The sequence below is a fragment of the Carica papaya genome, chromosome 1 (assembly GCF_054855325.1).
Source record: "Carica papaya isolate Zhongbai chromosome 1, ASM5485532v1, whole genome shotgun sequence".
Classification (NCBI taxonomy): domain Eukaryota; kingdom Viridiplantae; phylum Streptophyta; class Magnoliopsida; order Brassicales; family Caricaceae; genus Carica; species Carica papaya.
The window spans coordinates 1,625,938-1,647,020 of record NC_142309.1 but is presented as its reverse complement, the minus strand read 5'-3'; the positions used below and the strand labels follow the sequence as shown (position 1 = coordinate 1,647,020).

Genomic DNA, 21,083 nt, shown 5'->3' with positions numbered 1-21,083 from the left:
CGTGAAGCAGTGTTCAGACCCCGAAACGAGTAAGGACCCCTCACCCTATTTCCTATCACGGTATTAAAGTTCAATAAATGATAAAACGGTATTTCATAAATCAACGAATGTGTGAAATTGCTTAAGGTCGCTAATGGAGCCCGAGTATAGTGTGTTTGTCGGTTAACTGTTATTTGGTCTGTTTTACAGTTTTAAATGCAGTATGAGGTTTGATGTTTTCATTTTATAGTTTCGCGTGCATATTTTACTGTTTTACTGATTATGGATTGAATGACTGGGATATTGATGCTGTATGTTGTCTGTTTGGCATAAATTACCGTTTTGCTTGTTTGTATGTGGATTGATAATGCTGACTGAGGGAAAGGAGAATGAAATATTATGTAAATGGGTAATTGTATAATGTGGTCAGCCTGACTAGATATCCTGGGAGATGGTAGACGGACCGGGTCCGTAGGGAACCCTACCGGGATTGTGGTCTCCCATACCGGACGGGGTATGGAGATCTTATGTGTTTTGGCGCCCATACCGGACGGGGTATGGGGACGGCCCTGGAATATGATTTCAAGTGTTAAGGGTTAACGGGTAGCGGGACCCCTATGGATCCCCATGAATATTAGTGGGCTGGTAAATGAGGAAAATATGTTGTGTAACGATTGAATTACGAAAAGCCTGATAAGTATTATGTTATACAGTTTATATATGATTTCATGATGATGATAATGTTATTGCTTTTGTATACTGTTTTATGAATTTCACCGAGGTAGGTGGATGGTGAATGATTTATTATTGATAAAAGAATTTGTTGTAAATTATGCTCCATTGGTCTTTTTGTGTTTTCTACCCACCTTTACCTCCGTGACGGTGAGATATCGTGATGTCTTTACTGGGCTAGTGTAGCTCATTCCTTATTTAATCATTTCAGATCAGGAAGACATTGTTCCCGAGCCGGTTCCGCAGAAGGACGACGAATGGGACGCCTAAAGACTCCATAGTCATATTCGTAGCTTTTACTTTCAAGTTTCTCATTTAAGTAGTTTGATCTTTTATATTTTGTAAGCACGTTTTTTGTTTTAGTATAAGGGATGTTAATCGAATTTTTGACTTCGCTTACGCATTTGATATTTTTAATATACATTTCATTTTAAATTTCTGGGCCGTTACATTATATGTAATTTATAATTATTTAAATATAAAAAAATAAAGTGATTATTAATGTGACATTATCTATCTAATAGTATTAAATATATTAGTAACGCTATAAATTTATTAAGATAATATTTTAAAATTTATATTGTATTTTAACCAAAAAATAATATAAGAGTCCATTTAAATTTTTTGAACGATACACAAACTTTTTGATTAAATATAATACTAAGAAATTAGTTATAATAATTAAAATATTAGTACCATATAAAAAATAAATAACTATTTTTGTTTTGTTAACTTTTATAGTTCTATATAAATTTCATTTTAAAAAACAATTTATAACTTATATATAATTATTATTATTATTGTTATTGTATTCACCTAATTGGGTCAATTTCATTTGTTATATTTTATCAATCGGACAACTACCTTATACAATTAATTACACGGGCATAATAATCACATGAAATGCGTGATTAAGATTCTAATTAAGCAAATTTCCTTTTATCATTATAATAATAATTATTTTATTATTTATTATTATTTTTAATTTTTGAAGGCGTCGTAACGGTGACAAATTAGTTTATGGTTACAATGTCACCGAGTCTCTTAATCTCTCCTTTCTTCTTCTACCAGCCATGGCCGCGATTGGCTTCGTCTTCCTCTTCGCGCTGTTGCTATCACCAGCACTCCAATGCGAATCTCTGACCGCGAACACCTGTAGCAGAGAGGAGCTCGAGTCTCTGACTCGTGAGTTACTCGATTCCGCGAGGGAGTCTCGGTTCTTCGAATGGATGAGAGGGATCAGGAGGAGGATTCACGAATATCCAGAGCTAGGGTTCGAGGAGTACAGAACGAGTCAACTCATCCGAGAAGAGCTGGACTCGGTTGGAATCAGTTACAAGTGGCCGGTCGCTAAAACTGGATTGGTGGCTTCAATCGGGTCCGGAGAACAACCGGTTTTCGCTCTCAGAGCAGATATGGATGCCCTACATTTGCAGGTATACATTCTTCAACCGAACTGAAAATTGACAGGGAGAAACGAATTCAAATACTTAACTGCTTCGATTGCTGATTTTAGTGCCAGAAATCTCAACTTCGGCAAGTTAGTATTTCGATTTTGAAATGCTTTGGTTAATTAGGGTCTGATGTCAATCTGAAGAAACAATGGGAGCAAAACAGAAAGGTTGACTTACATTATAATAATCTGAATTAAAAAAATAATGAACTTAAATTAAAATATGAACAGTTATTGAATTTTTAAACACTACTTTTATTATATTTTATATTAAATCTACAATTATAATTAAAAAATTAAATTTTTTGAAGTGTTAATAAATTCAAAGATTTTTAAAATTTCTTTTTTGAGAGAGAAAATTTTAGGAATGCTAATATAGAATCTATTTGGATTCAATAAAATCATACATTTAAATAGTGAAAAAATATTAAATGAATATAATATTTATTTTTTATTAAGATTCTTAATTAATTTAAATTATTTATTATTTATTAAACTGATAAATGATAAATTTTATCTATAAAATATTTTATTTATTATTTAAAAAGACGAGGCATGATGAACTTCATTTATATAAATTATACCTATTATATACGATGATGATAAATGTTGAACCTATTTTAAAAAATTAAGCTTCTATTTTCAAATTGTTTTCTATAGTATTACATATATATATATATATATCAATTAATTGACAGACATTGTGATTAACAAATTTCATGTGATATAATATTCATTTGTTCTAGATTGTAATTATAGGAATTGGTAGAATGGGAACATAAGAGCAAGCATGATGGAAAAATGCATGCTTGTGGCCATGACGTTCATGCGACAATGTTGCTTGGAGCAGCTAAATTGCTTCAGTCCAGAAAACATCAACTCAAGGTATTTATATTTATATACATATTGCCATCAAATTGTATATGGGAAATTTTATTGGAATTCATCTACTTGGGTATCAATATTTTACTAGATGTCTTTTGTTTAATGAACTGAGTAGCACATACATGTTGTGGAATGATGTGAAAGGGGACGGTGAAGTTGGTTTTCCAGCCAGCAGAAGAGGGATATGCAGGCGCCTATCAGGTGCTGAAAGAGGGAGCTCTTGATGGCGTGCAGGCTATCTTTGCATTACATATTGCACCAAAAATGCCTGTTGGGACTTTTGGTTCACGCTCTGGCCCTATCCTCGCGGCCGCTGCCAGGTTCGTAGCCACAATCAGAGGCAAGGGCGGACACGCTGCATTCCCACACAATACCAAAGATCCTGTTCTTGCTGCTTCTTTAACAACCCTTGCCCTTCAGCAGATTGTATCTCGTGAAACAAACCCTCTTGATGCCGCGGTATTTATGAAATCTAACCAATTCATCGTATTTTTAGATCATCTATTAGATTTTTTTAATGTGCATTTATAGATCAATTATTCGTGTATCTTTAGATGTAAGTAATTATTTTTTATTTACTGGGTACATTTTAACTCGAACTTAGGTGGTGACAATTGGATTCATTGAGGCTGGCCAAGCGGAAAATGTAATTCCGGAAACTGTAAGATTTGGAGGAACTTTGCGAAGCATAACAACAGAAGGTCTACATTATCTTCTACAGAGGACCAAAGAGGTATTATTCTTAGTTGGAGTATATTTTTCGTTTATATGAACTTTAGTTTTTGAATCTTAATTGAAACAACTAATTAAACTAATTATTCAACTAATTCTAAATTAATTTATGTACAAGTAACATTAATATAAGTTTTATTACTAATGAAGATCATTGAGATGCAAGCAAAAGTTCATCAGTGCAGTGGTAGAGTAGATTTTTTAGAAGAGAAAATGAGGCATTACCCAGCAACGGTAAACGATGAAGCAATGTATAAGCATGCAAAGAGGGTTGGAGAATCCATGGTTGGCCAACACAATGTTCATCTTCTTCCAATCGCCATGGCAGCCGAGGATTTCGGCTTCTACTCACAGAAAACAGCTGCTGCATTTTACGCGATAGGAACTGGCAACCAAACCATAAACTCGTCGACTAACCACCTCCATTCATCCTACATGGTTGTCGACGAGGCTGCTCTACCCTTCGGAGCAGCTCTTCATGCTGCAGTCGCCATCTCTTACATTAATGAGAAGACGGGTTGATTAGAAAATCAAATGCTTGTTGTGTTTGGTTTGAACTTATTTTTTTTTTATTTAATTTTTAATTTTTTATTTAATATGAAAAGTAACATTACATAAATGTTTTGTATGCTTGATGTATAATCGAATTGAGTTTAATTATATCTTCAATTCTATAATTATATATTTGAATTATAATCTTTTGAGAAATAAGTAAATGAACAATATAAGTTATACATAAAATTATATTTATATAAGCGTTTTTTAATTTCTAAATTTTTTTAAAAAAATTGAAGTTATATATAAAATTTATTTTAAATAAATTTACAATTAAAATAAATTATATGTACGTGCACTTGGGTCAATTTCATTATGTAAAAACATAAGGTTAAAGCTGTTATAATTAGCAGCTCGTTATTCTATTTTACCTATTGGAAAATTATATAAGTAATAATATAAAGTATAATAAAAAATAAATAAAGAATAAATTTGTTTCTTCATAAAATTATTTAAATTTTAGATATTTTAAATGTTAATAATATATATATATATGATGTAATAAATTAAAATTAAAAAAATTATAATTTTTATACAAGTGCATGCACGGACGTTACAGTAATGGAGGAAAAGAACTATTTGCCGTTCAATATTTTTTAATATAATTTTTTTTTAATATTAAGGATTTAAAAATGAAAATAGCCATGGATACGGGAAGATTCTGCTTCTACCAGCCATGGCCGCAGTTGGCTTCGTCTTCTTCTTCACGCTGTTGCTATCGGCAGCATTCCATTGCCAATCGGTTACCGAGGAGAACTGCTGCAGAGAGGAGGTAGAATCACTGACGCGTGAATTACTAGATTCCGCGAGAGAGACTCGTTTCTTCAAATGGATGATAGGGATCAGGAGGAAGATTCACCGGTATCCAGAGCTGGGGTTCGAGGAGTACAGAACGAGCCAACTCATCCGAGAAGAGCTGGACTCGCTTGGGGTCAACTACAAATGGCCGGTGGCTAAAACTGGAGTGGTGGCTTCAATTGGAACCGGACAAAAACCAGTATTCGCTCTCCGAGCTGACATGGATGCCCTATCCTTGCAGGTATAAAACGTTCTTCACTCGAACTGAAAATTGGTAGAAACAGACATGAAATTTTAAGATTCAACTGCATCGATTGCTGATTTTGATACTGAAAATCTTAAATTGGACAAATTAGCATTTATATTTTGAAGTGATGTTGTTATGCTTTAATTTTTTTTTTTTTGATATCCTGAAGTTGACTTTTGGAAAAGGAACAAGTGGAGTGGGAGCACAAGAGCAAGATTGACGGGAAGATGCACGCCTGTGGTCACGATTCTCATGTCGCAATGTTGCTTGGAGCAGCCAAGATGCTGCACAGCAAAAGAAACGAATTGAAGGTGTGATGGAATTGAACTCTTAATAAATTTATATATGAAAGTAATCCTGGATGTAGCATTTTTCCTTTTCTTGAAAGTGTAAAATAATTATACTCACCTCTTAGGCACAAGCCCGCTGGCTAAAAGCGTGGATGAACACATACACACTGCATCTATTGAAATAATTTTTTAAAAGATTAAGTTGATAGAAGATGGTTTAATATAGTATTTATATGTACGGAAAGCTCATTCTTGGTTTTTTGATATATGCTTTTGAAGGGAACTGTGAAGCTGGTTTTTCAGCCTGGTGAAGAGGGTCATGCAGGTGCTTATCATATGCTGCAAGATGGTGTTCTTGACGATATAAACGGTATCCTCAGCATCCATGTTTTGCCAACATTTCCTACTGGTGCCGTCGCATCAAGACCTGGCCCGTTGCTTGCTGGCTCTGGGTTTTTCTCAGCCAAGATTCAAGGGAAAGGTGGACATGCAGCAAGCCCGCACAAGGCTAGGGACCCAATTCTTGCAGTAGCTTTTTCCATTATTGCTCTTCAACAGATTGCGTCTCGAGAGATAGATCCCCTTGAGGCTGCAGTAATGTTTTTAAATCCTCTGCTCTGGAAATATTTTTTTTATTTGGAACCGGTTACATGATTGCATCTATGTAGAGATAGTATCTTAATCTGTCATCATAAATGTTGATATGATCGTGTAGTGATTAGAAATGTTTTTTTATGGGATTGTTTTGGATTAATAGGTAATCACTGTTGGTTTTATTGACGGAGGTCAAGCAGGAAATGTGATCCCAGAATCAGTCAGAATTGGTGGAACTTTCAGAAGCTTGAGCAATGAAGGTCTTTTATATATCCAAAGAAGGATTAAAGAGGTATTATGTGTTGTTTTTCAATCTCCAAATTTAAATTCAGAATCTTACCGTTTGGCTTCTGATTGTAACAAAAAGGGAGTGAGGAAAGAAGTAAAGAACTGATTATAGTTTTGCTTGCAGATTATAGGGACGCAAGCAGCTGTTCATCAATGTAGTGCTGTGGTGGACTTAATGGAGAATCTACATTCTCCTCATCCGGTGATGATCAATGATGAAGCACTTTATGAACATGCAAGGAAGGTTAGCGAGGCCTTGGTTGGTGAATCTAATGTGCACATCATGCCAGTGACCATGGGGGCAGAAGATTTCAGTTTTTTCTCAAAGAAAACTTCTGCTGCAATCTTCGTTGTTGGAATAAAGAACGAGACTTTGAAGTCAGGTCAACCTCTACACTCACCTTATTTTGTTGTTGATGAAGAGGCTCTTCCTATAGGAGCTGCTCTTAATGCTGCAGTGGCCATCTCTTATTTAGATAGCCACTTTGTTTCCAATAGAAATATGTGATATCACCATTAATTTTATTGAACAGAATCACTAGACTTGTTAGATGGTCATGTCAATCCGTACTAGATATTTTTGCAGAATCAATTTTGAAGGAACTTTTAGTGCTAGACTTATCCAATTAAAAAACAGGGAAGAGAAGACTACTCGAGTCTTGTATAAACAATGTCAAGCATATGATTTTAGAATCGTCAACTAGTTTAGTCTAGTAGATTCAAAAATTATAATCACAGATCATAGAGATTTTGTGCAAAATTTAGTAATAATACCAATGAATAAAGAATTTGTTAAAGATAAGCAGCCTTCAGTACAAACCATGTCGTCCTCTTAAGTAAAAGTATAGAGTGTAATATGGAGCAGCCTCATTGTAATATTGCCAGGACAACTAAGGTAAAACTGCTCCAATCTATTTCAAATCACTCCTCTCCCAATTTAATGAATCTATAGGAAATTGGAATTTAAAAAAGAAACACTGAAGCTCAATGCTGTCCGGTGTAGAGGATGGTGACAATGTAAATCATAACAAGATGAAACCTGCAAAAATGCAGAAGGAGAGAAATACATATATTAGCCAAACAAAAGATACGAATCAGGATTACTATCTTTAGGTAATGTATGGAGCAAATTTAACAGATTCAGTGAATAATAACTAATTAAATTTCTACTGACCATGTTATTTGTTGAGATTGTGAGCTAGAAGGTGTTGAGGGCACATTGGGATGGGGTGCAGGGGCTGAAGCGGAACTATTGAATATTCCTGTCAATAAGTACAAAGGAGGAAATCTTAAAAACATCATCTAATTTTCTATCAACATAAAAAGAATATCAAGCTTATAACGAATATAGCAAACATAATGAAACAGATATGATATTGACCACATAGGAGGAGATTTTGAGGGGAAGGTCGCTCCTTGGCAGGGTTCGGGTCAGCGCTATAAACCCTCATGTATAGTTCTTGACCCAAATACCAATTCATCAATAGTTGTGATCTCAAATTCCACATGCCAGGATTGTCAAGATATACGTATACTGCTGTCCATCCTCCTGGGTACACCTGGCCACAGTTCCAGTTAGAATTATTAGTTCTTATCTATATGCGTATATGCACGCATATATAACCTGCAGGCTAATTGCAGATGAAGAACATAAATCACCTGAACAGTGGAGCGGACAACGGGATCATAAAGGTTGTAGACGTTTCGCATTTCGGGTTTCCATTCTCCATCTCCAAATCTAATTTGATCAAGCGTTGAACATCATCAATATTCTTGGTAGAAGCTACTGAAAATGAATAATATGGCACCAGCAGCATGAAAGGTAAAGAATGAATTTCATTTAAAGTCCTTTTTAAATGATTTTTAAGGATAAGCTCTTATCTGCTTTGGAGGATTTGCCTAAGATTATTTGTTTTAGTGCAGTGCTTACCCAACTACAAAGAATCCAAAACCATCCAAATGCCAAGAGTCGATCACTTCTAAATCATTTTGAAAAACAAGCTCCAACCACCCTTTATGTAACCCGCTTGCGACAAAAACTCCACGTTTAGCCTCCACATTGCTAGCATTAACAGGGAACTGATCAAGTTCATAAACACCAGTCCCATTAGCAAAGTGATCAGCCAGCTTCAATGGAGTATTTGGTGTAAGGTATGACACATTGTTGATTGTGTAGTAAAGTAAAGAATCAATTCTTGCAGTTGATCCACGGAGGACGAAGGTTTGCGTGATTGTCACATTTGTTACATTGAAAGTGCCTTGTGGATTAGGCCTAGCGGCTCCTGTAGTCAGGTTCCACCTTATCGATATACAGAAAGATATATGAGCAATATATAGAGGAAAAATAGATATGTACTACACTGACTGCTTTCAAGAAGGAAAGAAGATAGTATGTAAGAATGACAACGCAAGGGTGAATGTCATTTACCTAATGGATTTGGCTTGATCAATGGAGAATTGAAGATCAAATGGATCAGGTCCGTCAATCACAGATCCTGAAGGAGGAGTTGTTGAGTTGTTGTAATGCAGCAGGCCAACACCGGAAAAGCTGCTAAGGAAAGAGGAATTCACCATTTTAGGAGATGCTACAATGTAGTAATCAGCTGCTTCTTGGTCAGCTGTGACAAGAACCGAGTAAGACTGGCCAACATGCACGTCGAGTGAATCCAATGTTATCTGGTTGGTGTATGATCCTTCTGTTTCAACCAATACCATCCGATGATTATGGATTCTGAAGTTGAAACTCCACACACTGCCAACATTTGATATTCTAAATCGGTACGTCTTCCCTGCACATATACAATATACTGAAGCTTAGTTAATTCAATTATTTAACATGGTATTAGGGAGATTTGTTTCTTCACCTTGCGTAACAGTGAAAGACTCGTGAGTTTTTCCTAGTGGATCCAAGTAGGAGTCTTTTCCATTCATAAGCAGCACGTTAGGTAATGTGAAATAGTCGGGAGTAGTAAGGCCGGACCTGAGAGTCTGTTATAACCATGTTGATTGATCAGACATGAAAACCAGAAAATCATCCATCGCTTAGGAGAGTCTAGAGAGGAAAAAGAATTTGGAAAAACTGGAGAATCTGTTAGAAGTTGAGAACAAAACAAGAATTACCTTGATATCATATTCATACCAATCGCCAATGAGAAGATCAAATTCTGCCTCAGGTTTAGGGAAAGGAACATTAATAACAATCCTGTTATTTATACGAATTGGACCGAACCCTCCTCCAGCTTTTTGGAAATTTATAGAGGGAAAGTAGAAGAAGCTCCCAATTTGATCCTTCATTTGAAACACATAGGTCCAGTTTCTTCCTGGCTGGATTGCACAGTTAGTGCCTGAAACTCCATCTTGCCATGAGTTCAGTCTTTGCTGTATGCCATTCCTGCATACACCACCATGGATTCTTCATTGTCAGTTTAAAATATTAGAGCATAACTATGTCCCATTCTTCTATTCATTCAGTCTTTACAGGCAATTGCTAGTTTAAAGAAAATTCAAGTAACAATAAGGTGTATAAATCTTAGGTCAAGTATATGGAGTTTAATTTTCTACATAATGCTGTATTTCGGTATAAAGGATCTTCTTTTTACTATTTTTTTTTTTAAAAAAAGGAAATGATTAAATTATTCCTGACACTTGTTATAAATTAATTTTTATTTAATAATTTGGTTCTAATTTTTTTATTTATTTTAAATATTCAGTTTATTATTATTATTATTATTAATTTAATTAATTAGTTAAGTTAATTTTTAATTATTTTAGTTTTCTCTGTTAAAATATAAAAAAAAATTAATAATTTTAAATAAATAAAAATATTATGAATCAAATTATAGTAAAAAATAATTGGGAACGAGTTTTAAATTTTAAAAATTAATATAATAATTTGTCAAAAAAATAAAAATAAAAGCACAAGAAAATTAAACTTAATTATAACTAACCATTTAACAAAAAAAAATAAATAGAGAGAGAAAGGGCAAAAATTATACCATGTAAAAAGCACTGGCTCATCAATTTCATTGAAGACATTGATATGAACATTATCATTGGTGGTGGCATTAATAAGAGGTCCTGGAAACATCCCATTAATGGTAATAACCTGCTCAAAACAAGTAGATTCAAGTTCTTTATTTCTGTATTATCATACCAACAATATTACAAATATAAGTCTTTCGATAAAACGCTACGAGAATCACATACGGGTTTTAATAAATATCACATTTTAGTTTTGAGTAATTTTATGATTATGGAGCTAAATCTATCAGGAGAGCTTTTCGAATTACTCAAGTAATCAATATTCAAAAAATACAATTAAAACTAATTCGAATCATGCCTTAGAATATATAAATTATGATTTAAGAACAGTTTTTAAGAAAGCTGACTGACCGATTGATAAGCAGAGATAGGCCTTATGTTTGAATCAAACCGAACATGCCACTCCTGAAAAATATCAGCTCCTGCGGCCGCTGCAATTAGCCCGGCGAGGACGCAGGCGGAAACGAAAAGCAAACGACTATCACCGCCGGGAAATTCCATAACTCCAGCCTTCTGTTTCCCTTCTGATTTCTAACCACGACCCCAAGTCTTATTAGTTATATATATTTATATGTGTGTGTGTGTGTGTCCATACATATATATATATGTAAAAAGAATTAACGAGTGATCAAGTGAACAAACCGGCCAGGAAGACATGACAAATACACAAGTACCTGTTTGGTTGTGATATTTGTAGCCTCGAATTTATCAGCAGAATAAGTCACCCAGTTGGCTCCAGTTTGTAGAAATATCAAACAAAGCCTCTGATAATGTCTAAGAAGGCCATTTATTTTTGTTTTCTTTTTCTTTTTCTTCTCGGCCGGAAGCCGTTCCAGTGAGAGTTATGAAAATGCGTATAGGAATATTGAAGCATGTAGAGTTGTAGGTGAAGTCGTCAACTTATTTAATATATTATTTATTATCTATTATATATTCTCATCATTATCTTTATTATCAATAATAATAATAATTTTAAGAAAAATGTAACGACTATCAAGAACATTTGCAGCAAAAATTTATATATTTAGTTTTGTTTGATTAAATTTTGTTGGAATTAAACTTGTTTAAAAATTCTAATAATTATTTAATTATCATTAATATTAACAGTGTATTGATTATCTATTTATATATTTTATGTATGTCAAATACTATCTATTAATTATTATATAATCTAATTTTATAATAAAAATTTCACATTTTTAAGTTTATGAAAGTCTGTAGCATTTAGATTTTTTTTTTAATTTAACCTACCAGATTTTAATAATTGAAGGAATGGCCTCTAATTTTAAAGTACAGAGATATATTATGTCAATTTTTACATTATACCAGTGGAATATAACATTTTCTTGTACATATTGCTTTCTACATCTCTCTCTCTATCTATCTCTATCTCCAAATCCCTAGATTTGGAAACAAAGAGAAGGCTCAAGAATTCAGCAAAAGTTGAAAACACAAGATTTACTGAGACTGAAACTTGCTAAAACAACACCCCCTACATCATCTTCGCAAAAAGATTGTTCTGATATACGTTGTGAAATTTGTGAATGGGGAATTTCATATATAAAAGAAATTACTCTGCACAAAAGGGTATACGATAATATAGTATATTTCATAAATTTTACTGAATATACTACTTGTATCCGGGAGTCGTTGTATTTTCATTATTGGCAACAAACAAGTTATCTGAAACCTACCCGGGTTTCCCATATCGAAGCTAGCCGGTTCCCAATCAACAATACCTTCAACATCTGTTAAATGATTGAATCGGTTAACATGGGCGGAGAGCGTGGAGAGCAAACAAAGTAGGCAACAAACTCTGAAGCATACTAGACTGGCCTGCGTTCTTAGATAAGTAACATCTGCCTATCAAGCAAAAGGTCACGTCAGAAATTTCTAAAAGCAGGTACCATAGACTGAGATTGTTGATGAATAAAATAAGCATAAACTTTGAGGGTGTAATTTTCATTATTGAAGTTACGGCAACAGTTGGCAGTTGCTTAAACCCACTGCAAAGGACTTACATCAGAAATACATGCATGTGGGGGGAAATCATTTTTACATGCAGGCTAAATTTTCAGTCACGTTATCATTTTTTGACCCTGCAATAGTTTATTATAGTAGAAGTTAGGAAAGTCCACTTCAGACAATGACGTGAGTTCCTAGCAGAAATCATGTTCGAGAGTGTTATCGTTTTTACATTTTTCTAGTACCATCGTAGTGTCATTTTGATATTGATGCCCAATCAAAGAGACAACAGCAATTTCTTTGAGATGAGGAAAAGTACATTAGAGGACTATCTGTCCCCACGGAAAAATAAGAAAAAGAAAGCGGAGAAGATAGACCAAGGCATAAATTGAACTCAATAGAGAACAGACAACCAATATCTGTATAAACTAGATAAAGAAATATTTTTATAGAAACCATGCGCCTTAGCCCAAAGAGATTTCAAACAGATCATCATATCCTAAAGAAACAACAATTTTAACAATGTCTAACAAACAACTAGCATATGCATCAGATTAAAAAGATGACAGATGAATGCTTGTGCTAAAATATTTACCTTTATTTTGATCCACTGCATGGTTTCTCTAGTTTTAGCGCTCCATTCAACCCAGAAAGATCTAAACTGCCCCTACTGGAGCCGACTCCTCTTCTCTGGCTATTACCTTTTCACCGCCCTGAGAATAGTTCACAACACATCACTGCATATTTATAATTTATAAGACAGCCATGAAATTGGCAACTGGGAAGTAATAAAAGTATAAACAAAAACAAAAACAGCACCATGCTTATTCATTTTAGGACATTCCCATTCTATGAGAAGAATTCCACATATTGAAAGTTTCCTAATGGTTCTTTTGTTTAGGATTTGTGCCAAAAAAAGGGTAACGAATATTGATATCACACAGTTTGCTAATTTTAGTTCCCACTAAATCTTTGATCATCATGGTTAGTGAAATAGACATCTACTTCCTTTAGCCATGAATCTCGCAAGTTTATAAGGGCTTCTAAAACTCATATATAAAGAATGCATAAGGTGAATGCAAACTACTTTTATCCGAGCTTCCATGACCATGACTTCTTCCTTTATGGGAATAGCATCACATCAAGGTAGAGAGATGGAAAATATCCTACGCTTTGTTGTACAACAAAAAATAGCTAATAATTAGAGATCCATTAAATTACTAAAACGAGGAAAAGAAAAAGAAAAAGAAATAGAAGAAGTTAAATCTTCGTATCATAACTGAAATCACAAGTAGAACAGAGTAAATTTGCACATGACCAAGGAACAAGAGAATTGTTCTTCATAAACTAACCTAGATATGAGCCTCACTGGTTCTTGTATTTAAGTATGAGACACACCATGGATATTCCAGGATAGCAACTGGAATGAAGCCCTGCTAATGTTCCAAATCTCTTCTATCCAGCTGTTATGCATAGAGTTAACAAATAATTAATAAAGAAACAGCTTTATAATTTCAAATGAGCTATTTAATTACGAGGAATGAGGTGCATATATAAATAAGTAGTGTCTAAGAAAGAAAACCGTATTATGAATTGATTTAGTGTTGCTCAATTTTACCATGAACGCACTCAAACCATATTCCAGATTAGCTATCCCTGAACTTCCTTTAAGTTCTATCAATCTTGAACAGTGTTTTAACCTTAAAAAAGATTACTGAAGGTCTCAATGTTTCCATTAAAGATAAAATCTCCCTCAACACCAACCACCTAATCTTTCAGTCTAAGAAGCAAATTCTCTTAACACATCATTCCTCATCATGTACACAACCAAATATTTCATAACTAACGCTGATAAGGGATTCTGCACCTCCTTTAAAAAAAAATGAGTTAAGGGAACTGTGCAACACAATTTAAATACAATAAAACCCAGAAGAGAGAGAGTACCAGTGGCAGAGAGAGATCACTGACAGAGTTGGTGATAGAACTAAGAATAATAATACTTCTCCAACATCAGAATCCGCTGTTAGCAATTTTCAAAGAGTGATCACAGTTGCTGTTCTGTCCCCTTCAATAAGAATACCATCTCCTTGTAAACATAAAGAAAATCACCTGTGTGGTTGTTTAAACCAAGAATGCTTTTCCTCTCCTTTTCCCTTATCCCCATATGTCAAGCCTCAAATCCAGCTGCAACCACGTATTTTTCTGGCCCCTATCTCCTCCATTCTGTTTCTTAGGAGAAAAACTTCGGACCACCTATCTGCTGCAGCATAGATATCGGACAACAGCACATAAGTACCAGCATTTTGAGGCTCAAGCTGAAAAAGTTTATCCGCAACCACCTTCCCAAGCTCAATATTACAATGGAGCTTACATCCCCCGAGAAGTGCACCCCAAACACTAGGCTGCGGTTGCAGAGGCATTGATTCTATAAGCTCATAAGCTTCTTTCAATCTCCCTGACCGACTAAGAAGATCAACCATACATGAATAATGCTCATGAGATGCAGCTATTGAATATGTATTTTGCATGGATTCAAAGAACCTTAAACCCTCCTCAACAAGGCCAGCACGGCTGCAAGCCGCCAGAATGACTGTGAATGCCACATTATCAGGAGTGAGCCCTTCACCTATCATCCTATTGAAGAGCGCAACAGCCTGGCAGCCATGGCCATGAATTGACAACCCTTGTATCAAAGAACAATATGAAACAAGATCCCGCTTAGGCATTTCCTCAAACAACGTAATAGCTCGATCCATGTTCCCACATTTTGCATTCATATCTATAAGAGCAGATATAACATAACTTTGACGAATGTCAATAGAGCTCTCGCATAAATAACAATTAACCCACTTAGCCAATTCCAAACTAGACAACTGAGAACAAGCTGCGATCAAGCTCGACATAATAAATTCATCAGCTTTAACTTTCCTCGAATCCATTTCAACAAAAATCTTCAATGCTTCAGTGGGTTGGCCATTCTGAGCATACCCTGATATCAAAGCCGACCAGGCAACAGTATCTATTTCCGGCGCTTGGTCAAACAAAAACCTTGCCGACGCCATATCCCCAGCCTTTGCATATCCATCAATCATAACTGTAAAAGAAACCGCATTTTTCTCAGGCATCTCATCAAACATTCTCCTAGCACTTCTCAAATCCCCCGCCTTCACAAGACCACCAATCATCGCATTCCAAGACGCCAAATTTCTGTCAGGCATCTCATCAAACACCTTCTTCGCCTCCAGAAAATCTTCAACACCAATATACCCGACAACCAATGCTGTCCAGGAAACTACATTTCTCTCACACATTCCATCAAACACCTTGCGTGCACACAATATATCATTACACTTTCCATAAAAATCAACCAAGCTTGTTTCCACATACACATCCCCATGAACCCCGCACCGCACTGCGGACCCATGAAGCGCGCTCCCGACCCTCGCCTGGCGCTCGGTAGCACAGACTCTAATCACCAATGGGTACGTATACTTATCAGGTGAAGCCTCACCTCTCTTCATGCGAGTAAAAAGCGATAAGGTTTCAGTAAAGAGTGATTTTTGAGAGTACCCTTTGATAAGGCAGTTCCAAAGAACTGTGCTGGGATGGATAACGCGATCAAAGACACTGGCGGAGTAGGAGAGAGAGGTGGAGAGTGAGAGGAGGATGGAGATGAGGAAGTTGTCCTGGTCGAGGCCCTTGTGAATGATACGGGCGTGGACTTGGTGAAGATGAGTTTGGTTTCTGCAGGATTTGAGTAGAGTTGCGAGTGATGGGAATCTAATAGCAGAAGGGAATGAAGAACGGGTTCGAATCATTGAGATGGAAATCGAAGCCGCCGTGTTCGAATCGCATGGCCTCTGTGTTTATTTCTTGAGGCCAAGCCTGGGCGAAGTTACTGTAAGAGTAAGACTAAACTTGTAGTATCGTACCTAAACGATATATATATATATATGGACCCCCATACCTCTTGGATTTAAAATAAAAATTATTTAAATTATAATATATATATATATATGAAAAGTAATTTTGGGCATAATTTTGGTACACAATTTTTATATTAATTTTAAAGGGTAAATATTTTTTTTTAAGAATTTTATTACTACGGGTCAATTTTAATTTTAATTTTAATTACTTATAATTTTAATGTAAATTTATGAATAATTTTTACTTAAATCTTATTTTTTTTTTTTTCATTTGAAATGAGAGCAATCTCAGCTCTTTCATCTTGATAATGTTATTAATACAAAGCATAATTCATATATATATATATATATATAAAGAAAAAAAAACAAGGAAGCAACAAGTCCATGTTGCAATCTCAGATTCTTAATCAAATAAATCTTCACTAATTACTTATAAATAAAGAAAAACAGAGAGAAATCCTAATTGGAATCCTCACAGCTCCTCCTCTTCATGGTTTCCAGAGGATGGTGGTTTCTGCAATCATGGAAGTCACCACATAAGGGTCCATATTGGAAGCCGGCCTCCGGTCTTCGAAGTATCCTTTTCCGGTTTTCTCCGTATCCCGTCCAACCCGGATGGAGGCACCTCGGTTGGCAACACCCTATTCAATAATTACGTATCATTTTTCTCATTAAAATTTTCGAACGCTTAACTCACTCGAAAGACAAAACTTGTTTTAAATAAAACATTGTATAACTATAACGAATTAAAACTCTAGAAACCTAAGTCACCCGGATGACTGAACTTGTTTCAAATAAAATATTATAAAACTTAATGAACATAATTAGAAGTTAATAATAAAGTTTTTTTTACCCATAAAAAAGTGTTTATGTCAGCTGTTTCGTGGCGGCCGGTGAGACGACGCTCGTTACCTTCTCCGTATGCCGAAATGTGTTCATTGTGCCTTAATCCAAGCTTTTCAATTGCTTTCTTGATTACATCATACCCTCCTTCATTTCTCATGGATTTGGTACTGAAAAATGATTTTAGAATCAATCGTAAATGAAAAACTGTAACTATATGGTACCTCTATCAATGTGTGTTATTGGACTAGTTGTTTAAATATTTTTCTGTCATATACATGTAAGGTAATATATAAATATTCATTTGTAAATTACCTGTAATTTGTATGGGCACCGGCTCCATTCCAGTCTCCCTGTTTGGATAGAAGAGAAAAAGAGAGTAAGGCAAAACTAAGGGGGGGGATTTTGTAATTGAGATATAAAACAAGAAGAAAACAAGGGAAAAGATGGTGAGACCTGAATTGGCTTGGGATCAAAAGAAAGCACCACCCCAGCAATCTCAGTAATCCTCTGTTGATTTAACAATAAAACAATTTAGATTTCGGATTTTTTTCAAAAAATTTTAATTAATAGCAGATAGTCGTTAAATTACCTCCAAAATATAACGGGCAACCCATAACTCATCCCCCGCGGAGACACCAATTGAAGGTCCAACTTGGAATTCCCACTATGTAATCGCGTAAAATAAAAGAGTTTTACCTTAAATAACGAGAGATTAACGAAGATAAAAACTCGATGAAACTCGACATTTTTTCACCTGTCCGGGCATCACTTCTCCGTTGATGCCACTTATGTTGACACCAGCATATAAGCAGGCTTTGTAGTGAGCATCAACAATGTCTCGGCCAAAGGCTTTGTCAACGCCGACTCCACAGTAATAGGGTCCCTATTAAGAGACAAATAATAATATGACAAACAGATTATATTGCGTTCAAGAAAAATTTATATCACTCTCGAATATAATGTGTTTGTAGTAAATTTTTAATATTTTATAGTAATTTATGTACTTATCGTGTCACCGATGACCAATAACTCATAACAAGGTTATAAAAATTTACCGATACGGTAATTTATTAAAAGTGAGAGTAGGAGGGAAAAGAAAATTTACCTGAGGTCCAGGGTAACCACCAAGAGGCCACCCAAGAGGCCATTTGACATCCTTCTGCAACAAGGTGTATTCTTGCTCGATACCATACCTGCCAAAATGTAGTATTGTATTAGACATTGTCTGGAACAAATTGAGCTCAATTATATGATAATTTTAAGAATTTTTGTTTTTTAATGGTTAAAATAGTAATTTTAAAATTAAAAATTATTTATTTTAAACGTAATTTTAGATTTAATGTTAAAATTTGAAGTAAATATTTAAACTATGTAAATTGGTCGATTGTGTTGTTATACTTTATTTTTTCGATCATTACCAGGGTTCCTCAGCGAAGACATCGGGATGGATAAATATCTTCGCTGCAGCACATCTCTTGTTTGTCGGAATTGGCTCCCCTGCCGGAGTATAAGCATCACATATGACCTAAATCATCAACGTCGAAAAATATAAATTATTATACCGGTCTCATTCGGTTTAATTTATATTTTTTTTAGCCTATAAGTTCATGGTAGGACTAAAAGAAACATGTAATTAAAAATTTAATAATTAAAAGAAAAATCAATGGTGTTACATAACTCACCAAGATGTTGTTGCCTCTCCTAAATGGGTCTCTGAAAATAGCTTGAGGACTAAAATCACAAAAGAAAATGTCCACCATTAATATTCAAAAGGTTAAGCCATTCAAAAAGCACTTTTAGTAAAAAGCACTTACTAGAGAATCACTTCACTGTCTTCTCCAGGAGCTTGCTTTGTGCTAGAACCATCATAATTCCACTTGGGAAGCTTTGAAGGATCACTAACTGGACCAGACACAGTCTTTTCCATGCCAAACAAAAACCCCAGTTCAGATTAACCCAGTTTACACAAACCCAGTCTAGAATAGTTCATAATCAAGAACAAGGTTTTCTAAAGAGAAACTAAGGCCGCGTTTGGTTCTATTGTAATTCAATACAAAAATAAAAAGTAAATAATACCCTTGCTTTGCTCCTCATGTCCATGCCAGATCCGCCAATCCTGGGAAATTTTTAACCATAGTCAAAAGTAAATTGGGTAAAAGTTCTTTACCAGTTTCAGAGAAAAACAAGAATTTTTTAACGCTTGGTAAAACGTGCTGACCCAAACGAAGACTAGTATTTATGATAGAGACTCTAAGAGATCATTGATGGATCGCATGGAAGACTGTAAAAAAAGCAGAGGATGAAGAAGACAACAGAAATTTGACAAAGTTAAAAAGTAGACAAGCGTATTAATGAAAATAAATGAAACGCTGTCGTTTAATATAACTGCAAATTTCTTGGAGGAAGAGTCCTCCATCTCCCTCCAACAAAATGGAAGAAAAAAGAGATTCCTCAGTTTCATCAAAACAAAAGGGTGCTTTTCAAATCGGTAAAAAATTATGTTCTCCTTGAAAAAATATATACACAAACATATATAGATATGTGCGTGTATATACACACAGAAATAATGAATGAGTAAATAAAACAGAGCATAATGATTGTTTGGTAAAATGAAAAAACAGAGTGAACAAGTAGTTCAAGTATGAGTTAGCAGATAAATGAATACTGGAAGTTGTTTTGAATTAGTTCATTTTCCTTAACTTTCTCAGGAACCAAACAGGAGAAAAAAAATGCCGTAGGAAACCAAAAAAACAGGGATCATCATCACCTCGACCACACCAAATGAGAAAACAAAACAACATATATTTAGATTAGACCCATCTCCACGGACACGTAGTCGCACACATACAGATTCGTATATGCACAGTTATAGGTGTATATATATATATATATATATATATATATGTACAGAAGTAGGCAGCACAGAGGAGTAAGAAGGCGAAGAAAAAGCAACGTACCATATGTACTCAGCAATCACCTTCTCAGTGGAGTCTGAGAGGTTGAGGTTAACGAGATCTGAAAGCAGAGACATGTCAAACAAAATCACAGAAAATCAAATGAAAACGAAGAAGAAGAAGAAGAAAGCTCTCTGTGTCTCTGCGCTGCGTTTTGTATAGGCGTGTAGGCTCGATACAGAGACGTCCGATTTATAGTGAAAGAACCCACCGCGTTGCAGAAAGTTGTTTCTTTTTTCATAAAAAAAAAAAAAAGAAAAATTATATAATTTAAAAAATAATAATTTAAAATTATAATATAATAAAATCAAATAAAAATATATATAATATAATATTAGTGGGGAGGGTGGAAGGTACAAATTGGAATAATTTAAAGCGTAAATATAGTTTTAACTTAGATGACGAAATCATACATTTGATAATTATAAAACTGCTTAATTATATATTATATTATATTATATTATTTATATATATATATATATATAATATATCGGAAGTGGCTGGCCGTTTCTCAGAGTTAAAATTAAATAATTTTCTTCTAATTAGGAGTTTAATTTACCGGCTACTTGCTATTCCGGTTTTTCATATTATATTTTATTTTTATAATTTGACTTTTTTACTTTCAGTGCATATATATGTATGTTTAAAATTTGGCTATTTCCTAAAGTTTAAGTGCCGAATAATTTTCAACAGTTTTTTACTGACTATTTACGATATTATAAGTGTATTTTTTTGACTTTTTTTATATAAAAAATATATATATATATATGTATATTTTAAATAAATACAAACTTAAAG

General features: G+C 34.5%; 5 protein-coding genes across 8 annotated transcripts; 2 read left to right on the top strand and 3 right to left on the bottom strand.

The window, feature by feature from the left end:
- The first annotated feature begins 1,717 nt into the window (after positions 1 to 1,717).
- Positions 1,718 to 4,461, top strand: LOC110825852 (IAA-amino acid hydrolase ILR1-like 3). Its single transcript, XM_088213055.1, has 5 exons — positions 1,718 to 2,147; positions 2,924 to 3,049; positions 3,194 to 3,508; positions 3,654 to 3,782; positions 3,932 to 4,461. Exons 1-5 carry the CDS (start codon positions 1,785 to 1,787, stop codon positions 4,301 to 4,303), a joined length of 1,305 nt encoding a protein of 434 aa, XP_088069181.1. The 5' UTR covers positions 1,718 to 1,784; the 3' UTR covers positions 4,304 to 4,461.
- A 496-nt stretch (positions 4,462 to 4,957) lies between these two features.
- LOC110825856 (IAA-amino acid hydrolase ILR1-like) lies at positions 4,958 to 7,168 on the top strand. Its single transcript, XM_022056375.2, has 5 exons — positions 4,958 to 5,375; positions 5,567 to 5,692; positions 5,951 to 6,265; positions 6,429 to 6,557; positions 6,678 to 7,168. The coding sequence occupies exons 1-5, from the start codon at positions 5,013 to 5,015 to the stop codon at positions 7,059 to 7,061; spliced, it is 1,317 nt and encodes a 438-aa protein (XP_021912067.1). The 5' UTR covers positions 4,958 to 5,012; the 3' UTR covers positions 7,062 to 7,168.
- A 193-nt stretch (positions 7,169 to 7,361) lies between these two features.
- On the bottom strand, positions 7,362 to 11,546 carry LOC110825853 (monocopper oxidase-like protein SKU5). 2 transcript variants are annotated; one of them, XM_088213013.1, is made up of 11 exons: positions 11,269 to 11,546; positions 10,946 to 11,125; positions 10,549 to 10,658; positions 9,674 to 9,944; positions 9,418 to 9,541; positions 8,982 to 9,342; positions 8,484 to 8,852; positions 8,213 to 8,291; positions 7,935 to 8,112; positions 7,728 to 7,815; positions 7,362 to 7,592 (listed from the first exon to the last, which is right to left on the bottom strand). In XM_088213013.1, exons 2-11 carry the CDS (start codon positions 11,093 to 11,095, stop codon positions 7,538 to 7,540), a joined length of 1,785 nt encoding a protein of 594 aa, XP_088069139.1. In that variant the 5' UTR covers positions 11,096 to 11,125; positions 11,269 to 11,546; the 3' UTR covers positions 7,362 to 7,537. The 2 variants fall into 2 exon arrangements, with proteins under 2 accessions (XP_088069139.1, XP_088069132.1); XM_088213006.1 differs by having other exon boundaries at positions 10,946 to 11,546.
- A 638-nt stretch (positions 11,547 to 12,184) lies between these two features.
- Positions 12,185 to 16,499, bottom strand: LOC110825106 (Pentatricopeptide repeat (PPR-like) superfamily protein). 3 transcript variants are annotated; one of them, XM_088213042.1, is made up of 4 exons: positions 14,504 to 16,499; positions 13,912 to 14,022; positions 13,155 to 13,296; positions 12,185 to 12,457 (listed from the first exon to the last, which is right to left on the bottom strand). In XM_088213042.1, exon 1 carries the CDS (start codon positions 16,375 to 16,377, stop codon positions 14,734 to 14,736), a length of 1,644 nt encoding a protein of 547 aa, XP_088069168.1. In that variant the 5' UTR covers positions 16,378 to 16,499; the 3' UTR covers positions 12,185 to 12,457; positions 13,155 to 13,296; positions 13,912 to 14,022; positions 14,504 to 14,733. The 3 variants fall into 3 exon arrangements, with proteins under 3 accessions (XP_088069168.1, XP_088069165.1, XP_088069172.1); XM_088213039.1 differs by having other exon boundaries at positions 13,155 to 13,272; XM_088213046.1 differs by having other exon boundaries at positions 12,185 to 12,453; positions 13,155 to 13,272.
- A 371-nt stretch (positions 16,500 to 16,870) lies between these two features.
- LOC110809751 (glutamine synthetase cytosolic isozyme 1) lies at positions 16,871 to 20,467 on the bottom strand. The gene is made up of 12 exons (XM_088213065.1): positions 20,289 to 20,467; positions 19,408 to 19,447; positions 19,146 to 19,249; positions 19,014 to 19,062; positions 18,750 to 18,856; positions 18,437 to 18,524; positions 18,086 to 18,214; positions 17,921 to 17,995; positions 17,785 to 17,838; positions 17,644 to 17,681; positions 17,339 to 17,498; positions 16,871 to 17,126 (listed from the first exon to the last, which is right to left on the bottom strand). Exons 1-12 carry the CDS (start codon positions 20,360 to 20,362, stop codon positions 16,974 to 16,976), a joined length of 1,071 nt encoding a protein of 356 aa, XP_088069191.1. The 5' UTR covers positions 20,363 to 20,467; the 3' UTR covers positions 16,871 to 16,973.
- Positions 20,468 to 21,083: the final 616 nt, after the last annotated feature.